The sequence below is a fragment of the Mycteria americana genome, chromosome 12 (genome assembly GCF_035582795.1).
Source record: "Mycteria americana isolate JAX WOST 10 ecotype Jacksonville Zoo and Gardens chromosome 12, USCA_MyAme_1.0, whole genome shotgun sequence".
Lineage (NCBI taxonomy): Eukaryota > Metazoa > Chordata > Aves > Ciconiiformes > Ciconiidae > Mycteria > Mycteria americana.
Window position 1 is genome coordinate 13,116,237 of NC_134376.1, and position 12,680 is coordinate 13,128,916.

General features: G+C 38.3%; 1 protein-coding gene across 1 annotated transcript in view; it reads right to left on the minus strand.

Annotated features, from left to right (window-relative positions):
* CIITA (class II major histocompatibility complex transactivator) overlaps positions 1-12,480 on the minus strand; it is a 44,855-nt gene extending 32,375 nt beyond the window's left edge. Inside the window, exons 1-3 of the mRNA XM_075515275.1 lie at positions 12,412-12,480; positions 7,248-7,434; positions 110-455 (exon numbers count right to left, since the gene is read on the minus strand). Of these exons, the coding sequence (XP_075371390.1) occupies positions 110-455; positions 7,248-7,259 (358 nt within the window). The 5' untranslated portion in view covers positions 7,260-7,434; positions 12,412-12,480. The remainder of the gene's footprint in view (positions 1-109; positions 456-7,247; positions 7,435-12,411) is intronic.
* Between the last annotated feature and the right edge of the window lie 200 nt (positions 12,481-12,680).

Sequence of the window (12,680 nt, forward strand, 5' to 3'; positions counted from 1 at the left end):
CACTTGCTCTCCACTGATGTACTTTGCACTATGCCACAATGCAATCTCAAAATGCAATAAACAAAAGTAAATCTTTAACAAAGCAAAAAAGAAAAACAAGCTGTTTTACCAGAAATGTACTTGCTTCCTGTTGGCTCATTATCTGTCATGTTTTGAGGCTTACTGCCATAGAGGTTTAAACAACAGAGGGGAACCAAAATGTTCAAGTACAGGTCCCATTTTTCCACAAATATCAGAGATATCTTCCTTGCGAGGTCCTCTCTGTCTTTTTCGTGGAGCAAGGCTTGATGGTACTCCTTGGATATCACATCTTCTTTCAGCATGAGGTTAAGCAATGTGTGGTCATCAGAAGCTGTTGCAGTTGAAAGAATCTTCCTTACTCTAGGCAGGATCTCCTTAAAGAGATTCATACCTGCATCTGAAGACGTTTGAAGGAGGTCTGAGCAAAATCTGAACTGTTTTAATAAAACAACAACAAAAAAAAAATCCACTCAGCATCAAAAAGATGAAGTGAAAAAGTTAAGAGACTTTGGCCTGCAATAGCAGAGGTATTTCCTCATTTGATTAAGCCTTTAAATAGTATTTCCAACAACAAATAACTTCTTGATGAAATGACACAACAGCACAATTCTTCCAAGCATTCATAAAACACAATTTTCCAATCAGCAACATGGTCACCTGAAAAAATAATTTAAAAAAATATTTATCCCATTAAAGAAGGATTGCTATAGGTGGATCTTTGTCTCCTGGCCAAGGTGGAGTGTGGGTCCACTAGTGGGCCCAGCAAGCTCATTGCTGAATCAGAACAGTACCAAAAGCTTCAGCACAAAACACATCCTCTGCGAGAGGAATAGGTTTAAAACTTGGAGACTCCAATGTAAGATTAGAGATTAGGTTGTGAATAAATTCTGCTTTCATGAAAGTCAAATGGGTTAGAACCAGGGTAAAATCTCTGGGGTAAAAAATTATCCCAAATCTGGCTCTGGTTTCTGCTATATCTGAAGTTACTAGGAAGAAAAATAACTAGGAAACAAGTTGAGCATGACTTCCATATATTCTTATTCAAAGTTAACATATATTCCAAGGGGCAGACACTTTTAAGTTAAATTCCTTAAACAGAAGAGTTTTCATGTCCCCAGTTTAAATAAGTAGCAAATCTTCCATACCACCAAACACAATGTTAAAATACAGCTCCAAACCTACTACAACTTGACCCCTCAATTCAGCTCAGAACTATTGAAAAAGTCTTTTTTAATATTGCCTTCTTGAGTCATTTCTTGCTCTTCTGTTGTAGAGCTCAAGACTAGGCAATGTCTAATTAGGGCACTTCAAAGACTTCTAAATGCAATCAATAGTGTATTACCTTTGTCATAAGAACATTTTCTAACAGGGAGTAAAATAAAGAATGGGTGCCTTCAGACTGCATAACTTTAAAAAGAAAAAACCCCAAGTTTTCAGTAAGAGCAGAGTAAAAGGAACACAGCAAATTATCTTGATCAGGTCAGTAAAATGTATATCTACAAGTACAGTATTTTTTTTTCTTGTTAAGAGTGCAAAGATTATTAAAGTCTTGTATATTGTGACTGCCTGCACAACATGGAATAAATCTACAAAGCCAACATCAAAAGGGAAAATATCATTAGTTACTAGAACATTAATGTTCTAATAAACAGTAAGCACCTTGGAGCCAAATTTGAACATCAGTCACGTTGTAAGCAAAAATAAGGTATATAATTTATGAGCTGGGTTAACTAGATTCTGCTAACATGTTTCTTATTCATAGTAGCTACATCTGCTAACAGTCTGTAAAAGATGCAAAGTAAACTACCAATTTTGCTGAGATATAAAAAAATACTGTAAATGAAACTAATTTTCTCATCTATACAACTTTTTAAAGGCAATATGTTTTATGTTTCCAGATCTTTGCTCATGAAAATGTGTTTTATGAGGCTCAAATATATAAAAATGAATATCTAAAATTAAACAGATTCTATCCAGTGCTTCCTAATGTTGATTTATTTTCCTTATGCCTATTTAAAACTTTCTACTTAACGATCTGTACAACATTTTGCAGTGGCTTGTGTTTAGGCATTGTTACTGTTTGGGGAAGAGTACTTCAGTGTTTTAGAATAGAAGCAACAGTGTTATAAAGATGGCAGTGGCTAAATAAACAGTTACCAACTACTAACAATTCAGTTTAGACTATAGGTTTTTTTGTACTTTGTTTTTAGATACCTGATTGTTATAGCAGAACCTACAGCCTTGAAATAAATACTGGGGCAAAATTTCTAGGGCTGTCTGGGAGCTTACAAATAGGATCTTTAAAATCCAGTCTGCTACCTGGCTGCCTAAACAAGCCTGTAGACTGAGTAGGGGATCAATATTCAAACATAATCTAAATATTTTTCCCTTTATTTGCTACTAGGTTTTACTACCTTGAATATTGCCATGATTTCTTTTCACCGTTGGACACATTTGAAAGTGGAGCAATAATTCCACCTAGTAAGAAACAATGCACTGAGAGGAACTTGCTAAATCTTTATAAAACTTTTAAGTACATTACTGGAAATTCTGGTTAAGATCCAAAATATCTTTGTAGAATAACAAGGATTTGCAGCTTTTTCTGAACATTCATGTTTGTGTTCAATATCAGGAAGTGCATGCAAAACACTGGAAAAATAAGCTATCTCATTATCCAATAGTATGATTTTGACTTGCAGTGCAGGTAGGTAACAGGTTTTACTGTAACTATATAAATGGCAACTGAGAAAAGCAGATTAATTTATTTTCCTTATGGAAAAGTAAATCCCTTGGATCTTTCATGCATGTTCTTATCTCACTCAGAATTTGTCTTTTAAATGCATTTTCCTTTAAAGTTGCGCCTACATTGATTCAAAACAGAAGAGACAACATTCGTTTTGTTGAAATATGAGTAGGAATAACCTCCAACTCATTCAGAGCAGTACTGCTCCTGGGGTATTATGTGAAAAGGACTGTTTCCCTTAGTTTTATCAACATAAGACGGCACTGAATAAGATGCCTTCACTTCTACTTTACCATCTTGTGGAGCAGAACACATGCTGAAGGCAGCTAGGGGTTTGCCTTGCAGAAAGTTGGGAACTTCTTGCTATCACGGCAAATCTGAATGAGTTTACTATAGCTTGGGAAGAGACACAGTCTCAATCTCGCCTTCTGCAATCAGTGTGCTCTTGAATGGGTTCAACAGATTTAAAAAAAAAAAAAAAAGTATTGTCTCTATTATTTGGCCAGGGAGGTTTTCAGAAACCTTTCTCAGCACCATCAGACACATTCAAGGCCCCTCTAGGCAGCAGTTCTCCTGACTAAGAAGTCTCCTTCTTGATGGGAAGTGGAGAGTTCAAGCCACATAAGAAGCTGTGTATTAAAAGAAGAAACTCAATTTAAACTGTAATTCGCAGCTAGTCTTTGCAACTCACACCTTAGCTCTGCAAAAGCCAGATACAGAAAGCCTTGCTCAGTGCTCCAGGGCATAAGCGTGTTTGACTGTGAGGGGATATAATAATGTAGGAATGGTAGATTTCTTTTTGTGGGCAACAAACTCCCCTCCATAGGATAGTTCCCTCCAGAAGCAGACAAGCAAGTGAGCAAATACCTTGTGACACATCATAATGATTGCCACTTAAGCATGAGAAAAGCAGATTTTCTGCAAGTGTTTCACACCTTAAGCTATTTCCACCTGCAAATATGCCCAGGCAAAGTTCACCACAAATAGGAGATTATAGGCTTTTCAACCCAAATACAATATTGTTTCTTCTGTTATGTCTAGATTTGAGACAGATCAAAAGCGGGATTGCCTTTCCATAGGTGTTAAGATATAAAGATTTCAGGTTGATTCCTGTTTTACTCTTCCCACATGTTTTAAGGATTCCTGAGGAGTTTTCCAAAAAGATCGGCAAGATCATGATCTGGGAGGAAGCGTAGTTTCTATACAGCTGTCTCCAGCTTTTGCTGGGCTATAGGCAAACATACTAAGCAATAATGTGCTAGAAGTACACTGCCTTTAACCTCAAAACTGATTATCTTGTAGCTAAGGCCAAAATAAGGGAAAGGGGACTACAGTGGCTTAAGCTTTGAAAACTGGATTCAAGTTCTAGTGCTGCTACAGTCCTAATTTGCAATTTTGAGAAAATAATGAAATGTGATTTCTATTTCTGCTTTTGGTTTTGCATTTGTATAAATAATAAAATGTTCTTACTATCTTGACGCTAGATGAAATCTACTAAGGCTCATGACATACCCAGATACCAGGTACTGAAGGGCGTAACCTGACCTACATTGGTACACTTTCAGCTGCTTCACTGTCCCTAGGAAAAACAGTGAAATGAATTGCTAAGATTTTACTGAGATTATTTGGATTTCAAAATTAGCTGTAGACTTTGGGCAGCATCATATTTACTTAGAAATGATACTTCCCCTCAAATGCAGAGAAATCAAAAGCATGAGTTCTCCTTTTTAACTAACTTTCCTCTTTAAAATGTGTCATAACACAAACAATGTGTGTGAAAAAGAGAAGTAAGTCAGGCTGCACATTTTTACTATTTGTTGCTTCTTACGTTGCTATTGTTTAGCACTTTCTATAGCTAAGGCATGTCTTTTCCTTTGGACATTGAGACGAAGACTACCATGACGATCCTTAAAAAGAGATACAGCTGCTATGAAACATCGCCCTTATCTACATAAGCTGTGTGTCAGTTAAAGAGAATCCTTAGAATAGGAAGGCAAGTTATGCAGTTGAATACATACATTCACCTGTGAAGCAAAGTAGTGAAATGCTGATGCCTATATATTATACAGGCTTGAGTCATTACAATTGGAAAGTAGGGAAATTTGTTAAATAGACTTTCCAGTCTATGAAAAATTGGTCAACCAGCAGTACGTCAAAGCTATTCAGCCTGGATAGAAGGAATCACAAACAAAAATTCTGGTATTGAATCCAATTTACGGCCAGAGAGGCCAAAGACACTAGCTGACTGGAAAACCAGAGCTCGAAGACAGAGCCAACAGCTCAGACAACATGAAAGGAATTTTCAAGGAAGTACAGTTCATCCATAATACAGTATCTACTGAAATCAATAGGGACTTTGCAGCCACATCCACGAGCATTAGAGAATACTGCCCTCAGTGAATATCTAATTACCAGCCTATCCCCTAACTTTGTTACATTTTGCAAAGCTGGACTGCAGGAACTTACTTTGGGTAAATCTTAGAACGGAGCCTTTGGTTACCACTCTTGTGTCTTTTGTCGTGCATACACACACAGGATTTCCTAAGTAATTCTGCCAAGGTTTACAGCTCTTAATGTAAAATCTTTTATGTCTATTATGAAAATGACCTCCTGTATGAAAGTAAAGGTGTGATATTATGGAAGATATTTTGAACATAAAAGGTCTTTTAGATTGCAGAGTTGGTTTTTTTTTCCCCAGAGCTTTTTTTTAAAACTGTCTGATCACATGTTTTCCCTGCTTCCTCACCTCAGAAACTAGCTGTGCTTCCATTGATGCATAAAAGTCCTTCAGCATCCTTCCACACCTACACTTCTAGTATCACCTACCATAACAAATATATCAGCTACCTTATAGCTTCCCAAACACTATGATGAGCCTCAGTAGTGCAGCATGAACACTGCAGGTGAGACATGGCATAGAGCCTAAGGTAATGCACTACAATGCTGCTGGTCATACTGGCAGCTTCCCCAGAACATAATTTTCTCAAGTGAGGTTAGGAACTCAAAAGGTTGGGAATTTCAAATCTAGTAGCTGCAAAGAAAGATTAGGGCCTCAAATATTTGTGGTCATTCAGAATCTCACAGAACTTTGGACAAACATTCTCAGAAGGCTGACGGAGCAAGGCAGGCTGAACGAAAGACCTGTTTAGATGACTGCTTTGCAAAATCCTGATAGACTAACTTCAAAAGGCATTCCTGCAGAAATTACCTTGGTTTCTACTTTTATTAGGCTGAGATAACCGAGTTTGCTGCCAGTCTGCCATAAACATTCAATGGAATTCTTCTGTTTCTCTAAAATATTAGAGTAAGAAAAACTCATAGCCCTTGCATTTTTAGCTTAGTAACATAAATAATAGTAACAACATAACAACATTAATTTGCCAGCCTAGCTTGGGCAGTCCAGATTCATTGTTGTGCCAAGAGGACACAGCTACCACAAAGCTCTCTGTGGAGAATTAGGCAGATATATGAAGACAAAGATGTGAAGCTGTTTTCAGTAGCAAGGTAACAAATATTTTCTAAACTATCTTTGTGTTGATAGGCCCACATGTAAACTATGAATTCCACCACTTTCTTCCTCACCTGAATACCAGTGATTCATTACTTTCACTGGCACTAGAATGATTATGCTATGGTACATGCTGGAACTTCCCAGTGAAAAAAAAACAACCCTGAAACAACTGAAAATTAACAACATATTGCTGGTTTAGTAATACTTTGCTAAAGCACTGCTGATTTATAAGCATGTTGTTCTCTTATTACACTATTTTTACTAGCACAACATATTTCATCAGGAAACCAAGGATGGAGCGTGAAGCATTTTCACTAGCAGTTGGCTGCAGCTGCATGCTCTGCAAGCACGTCATGAGCACCAGGACCTCCAGCAACATCCAGCTGCTGCCTGGCCTACAGATGGAGGAAAGGACACTGAGAAAAGCTCTTATTCCTTCCCTTGGTTTTCAAGAAGTCTGTGAGCATCACAAACGCACAGATCTCTTAGCAGTAGTTTTCGGACAGACAGTGCACAACAGTATTCATCTTGTTAACAGAAGGACTTGTCATTTATCTATAGCTGAGAGCAATTAAAAAAAAAAAAGAAGAAAGAAAAGAAAAGAAATTCATACCCTTTCTGTCACCACCACTGGACTTCATATAACTAGTCCACTGGTACATGGGAGCATGTGACAAAAAAACCCTGTAATTCCCCTTACACTGAAATAAAATAGAGCAAGAATGGGAAACAGAATACAAACACAAACCCAAACCAACAAGGAAAAGGACGTGCGCAAAACCACAGCCTGTATCAAGTTTCAGAATGGGCAAAAATACTACACTGACAGTTGAAGAAACCACGTATTTTAGGGGCTTCCCTAGAGCATTTCTGATTTTTGTCAGCTAAAACACACACCAGACACAAAAGATACTAAATCCACATCAGACACAGTAGCTCTACCTTTAGTCACTTGAATAAACCAGCATTTACCACAACTTTCATTCCAGTAGCTGTGCTGTTATTCTTGTAACTGCAGCCAGTGAACGTGGTATCATAGACACAGTCACACCGCCTTCTTTTTCAGGTCCATATTTCCGCAGTCCAGCAGTGTGGCCTCTGGGCTGCACTGCCGCGAGGAAGGGGAATTCTCAAACCTTTCTGCTGAAGCTGCTCTACCCTGCATGAGGGATGAAAGCCAGACAGTTAGTGCATTCTCTGAGAAACAAACAGGTTTGGGTCCTTTGCCCTTCTTCCAAGGTTTATTTCAGTATTTTTAATTGGTGATTATTTATAGATTTTAAAGATGTGTGGATCATGAATTCAGGCCCATTCACAGGAGAAACAAATGCTTCATCATCCAGTTGGTGAGTCAGGCAGAACAGCTTTCACAGGAACAGCCACGGAGGCCTCCAGTACAGCCCAGAGCTTCCTCCTCTTCTAAGCTGGGAGGTTGACGCTTGTCACTTTTGAGGCAGCAGAGGGAATTGAGCACCTCTACCTCTTTGTATGATTCAGGCCTACAGAAACAGTATGGATTTTGTGAATTTTAATTCCTCAGACACCCCTTCAAGTTCCCTGTGACTGAGTACAAGGAATTTTAGGGAGCTGAAGATATTCAGTCAACTAGAAAAAAAATGTATTAACAAATTAAGGAAAGATACTATTAAACAATAATGCTGTAGAAGTAGGGACCACAGTCTGCTTCACAAAGATCTGCAGGTCAAAAGAATTAAGAACGGTAGGTACAGGTTTCTCACTTCATTGCATCACCAGATTAGGAACCCTTTCTTACTTCTCGTTTTTGTGTTTTGTCCATATTCTACTGTCCTGGTTTCAGCTGAGACAGAGTTAATTTTCTTTATAGTGGCTGGTATGGGGCTATGTTTTGGATTTGTGCGGAAAACAGTGTTGATAATACAGAGATGGTTTAGTTGTTGCTGCACTGGTCAAGGACTTTTCAGCTTCCCGTGCTCTGCCAGGTGCACAAGAAGCTGGGAGGGGGCACAGCCAGGACAGTTGATCCAAACTGCCCAAAGGGCTATTCCATACCACATGACGTCATGCTCAGTATATAAAGCTGGGGAAGAAGAAGGAAGGGGGGACATTTGGAGTGATGGCGTTTGTCTTTCCAAGTAACCGTTACGCGTGATGGAGCCCTGCTTTCCTGGAGATGGCTGAACACCTGCCTGCCCATGGGAAGTAGTGAATGAATTCCTTGTTTTGCTTTGCTTGCATGCGCAGCTTTTGCTTTACCTATTGAACTGTTTTTATCTCAACCCTCGAGTTTTCTTACTTTTGCTCTTCCGATTCTCTCCCCCATCCCACCGGAGGGAGTGAGCAAGTGGCTGCGTGGTGCTTAGTTGGCAGCTGGGGCTAAACCACAACATCTACTTTTTTCTGAGAAAGTTATTGCCTTTCCCATCCCCCTGACACCAATTTAGAATAAATAAAAACAACAAATGCAAGCAAATACAGCAAAACCCGCTTAACCACAGCCTCCACAACAAAAGATGAAGTAGACATTGCCAGTGAAAGCAGTGGTTGTAGAATTGTCCAGCAAGCACCTCAGGGATCTGAACAAGACTATGCAGATATTACTAGCAGCAAGCCGGGGGGGGGGGGGGGGGGGGGGGAGCTAATGAATAAGCAGCTTACAGCTTTTATAAGCAACTTCAGCTTTTATTTTTGCAGAGAAAACAGTAGAAGCAACAGTACTCATTTTTTCATGTTAACCTCCTGTTGTAGTAAGTTTCTCAACTGTTTGATAACCATTAGGGTCTTTTATTTAATAGGTTTAGATTACTTTTATATTATTTTTTTTTCTCAGCAAGCCTATAGAGGACTGGCTTAAGTCAAGAAAGGTATTGGATACTTGTGTGAGTGTGTACAGGCCTTTTAAGTTGATATAGCAAAGGAGGGAAGGGACCCCAAGCACCTCTTCTGGTGAAATCAGAAGACTGTCACTCTGGGAAAGGGATCCTATCCACTGCAGTGGATCTATAAAGTCACTTAAACCAAACTTTTGACAGGTGTCCAAATAGCCCAAGTTCCTTAATTTTGGAGTTCCCAAATTGAGAAATAAGACATGATTTGCAGAAGTAACGAGTACCAAGAACTGCAGCTGAGAATGACTGAAGCTTTGAACATATCAAGAGATATACGAGATAAACACACTTAACTCTGCATCCAAATGTTGGGAAGCAATGCACCCCAAGCTGGAAGAGAGCTGATGACTTCGCTTTGGTCTGCCTTTGTTTTGGCTGTTTCTAAGTGACCACTGCACAGTCTCAACAGAAAAAGATACTGAAGTAAACTCATTAATAATTGTAAAGCATTTTTTCTCCCAGGTAACTGCACTAGAGATTCCTACAGCACGAGTGAAATAAGGCCTAAAGGCACACAGTGAATACAGAGGATAAAATAAGCTATTTAATAAAAATATGTAATGTTTTCTTGATTTTTTCCTAACTGAAAGGAATACAGATACTACTGCACTTTTTAGAATCAAAACCAGTTACTGGGCAATAATGGGTATTTCTACTCCCCGAGATACTAAAAAATTATTTTTCATCTCTTTAGACATAACTGAATGAAGGATCAATACAGCCTTTTTTTTCTTTTTTTTTTTTTTTTCTCCAAACCTCATTTCTATTTAGGGCCCAAACCTCTTCAGCTGTGACATATCTTTTGGTTACCCATTTCTTACTGATGGCAGAACTGCATCTCTACTGACAGTGTATTGCTACATATGACCCAACTAAAAGACACTATCCTGATCTGTCAAGTAAATGCTGCGGCTTCTCCGCTGTTAATACAGAGCTGCTGATTACAACAATTCAGGTATGTACGGCTGAAAAATTCCACAGAAATTAGTTCTTGGCCAAAGCAGGAAATAATATTTTACAAATTAATTAGAAGGCGATGCTATTAGAAAGTTATCTATTTAATGCCTTCCCTAATTTGGCCTATCTCCCCAAAATTTAAACATTTTATTGAACCTCCAACAAACCCTGTAAGTGTAACCTAATGCAAGTGAGGTAAGAGTTATTCTTGGATTAATAATATTTTCCAATATTCAGAGGAACAGACTTAAACCAGAGCAACAACTGTCGAGCTATTCAAAACATCCTTGTGCAGTTTACAGGGCAAGTCTCTGATACCACGCCAGTGCAAGATTCTGGGCAACGCTCCAAATAAAAAGAGAAATCAGCTGACTTCATGTTAATCATGTGGATAAAATACCATATTCATCTTAGAGGAGGTTCTATATATTGTTGAAACAGAAACTGAGAGAGATTTCTCAGTTATTCATACCAAGCCTTTGGCATTGATAATGCTCTATGATAGAAAGGCTATTATTTGTTCTGGGGAGAGGATTGCCTGTAAGGTAATGGCAAGTACACAGCAGCAAATTATATAGTTTTGAACTATTTTATGCTATATGTTTCAGTCAGCAATTAAATAAAATCTTCATATATTTCATAAATGGTCAAGGTTTTCCTGCGTACAAGCCTGAAAACCAAACCACAATTCATAAATTCAGTGTAGCTATCTTTAAATTTTGTGCTGTTGAAGCAGTATTTGAGGACTTATAGCATCTTTAGGGTGTTGCTAATGTTTCCAATGTTCAAATAATTTGTAGTTAAATCAGAATGCTGAAAAAACATTGAAAATAGGACAGTTTGTTCTGTGAAATCCTAGAAAACACTGGAAACTTCTAATGAGATTTTGCTTGGATGTATTTATTTTAAAACAAGGAAGAATGCTTTTCTAATAATTCCAAAATGAAGAAATTCTTGGTTTGACCAGTGATTCCTCTAGTGGCCAAGGATTCTTTCTAGCTCTTAATTTGCTCTAAAAGAAAATGATAACCCATACAATACCTTGAATAATCACACAACACAATTTGACGTAGCCTTTTAGAGAATGTTACTAAAACCATTTGCATGGTAGAGTGATAGTCTTCTGTGGGATTCTCTAATAGAGTTTGTTAGGAAAATGGATAATGCCTACAGTGAATCAGTGGAAACGAGCACTGGAAGGAGGGAAAATTAAAGAAACATTTATCTGTTTTAAAATTTAAAAAACCCACAGGTTCTATTTCTTTTTTAGTTATATCATTTCATCTCTAATGAAATCAGTTAGCAGCACCAGAGTAGTAAATCAGATACCTAATGTTGTGACAAGCTAATTGTCACCTCTCCCCTAGAAGCAAGTACTGTTTTATCTGATAAGGAACGTAGCACACAGTTATTTTCTGGTGCCTTAGAACAAAAGTGCAATGGCTCAGACAATACAGCAACATTAGAGAATGACTAAATTCAAACCATCAGACTTGCTGGCAGAACTGTGCTGAGAGGTGAAAGAAGAGCTAATACAGTAGCTGAGATGAATAATCTGGCAGCCAAGAAGATGCGAGACCTCCCTCCACTGCTTAATGCTTCTGTCAGTGCAGTTCCGGGAGCTGCTTCTGAGTCAGAAGCCAGTTCTACCTGAGTTATTCTTAATATGTTGCTCGTTAGCAAAAGTGCATGTTGATACACAAAATGAAGTAGAGGTCAGCTTCAGGTATGCACATAATTATTTAATAATTGTATCTCATGATAGCTCAAGGAGTTTATATCTTCTTTGGGAGTGAAAGCCTACTTAAATATTTTAATATTGTAGGCTATCGTGAGCCATCCCATCAAATTACAGACTGTCTATTCAGTTTTTTAGTGCAAGTCTGCTGTACTTACTGACACACTATAAAGTGTTGTTTTAACACTACCAAGGCCAAGATATGACTACCACAATATTAACATTATTAGTCATAAAATACACCTTTCCCTCCCTACAATTACAAATCCTACTAAGAACAGCTCTACCAGTTTTTCTGATGCATTAGGTATTGTCTTGCTCTAATAACAGGTCTTGCTCAAAGCTACTTTCCCATTAATGTTTTTGAATTGTTCACCTTAGTAACTTCTGTACTTAGTCAAGAGATACATTCTGGTTTAGTTAGATGTTTTAGGAAAGACTAGGAAATTACTATCTTGCAGTAACTAGTAGCTACTCAGATCTACAAATGACTGTGATTTATCAGATCTTCCTTGATCCTCTCCTTACACTTAGCTGACTGAACTATTTCACAACAATGAGGGGAAACCATTACCCGTATCGTGAAGCTCAGTTGTCTCGTTTCACTTTCCTGCTTCCTTAGCTCTGTTGCATAATCCATCTGCAATTTAAATAAAAGCAGAAGAAATCTTTAGTTAAAGGGCTGAGTTACCTATGTTACACTAGCAGTACATCCACAGTATTACAGTCATACTGGACTGTCCCCCAAGAGCTGTATCGCAACAGGGCCCACTGCGAGGCAGGGAACAACACACGGGGTTTGGCCCAGCACTGACAGGACAACAGACTGTTGGTATCAGCTGA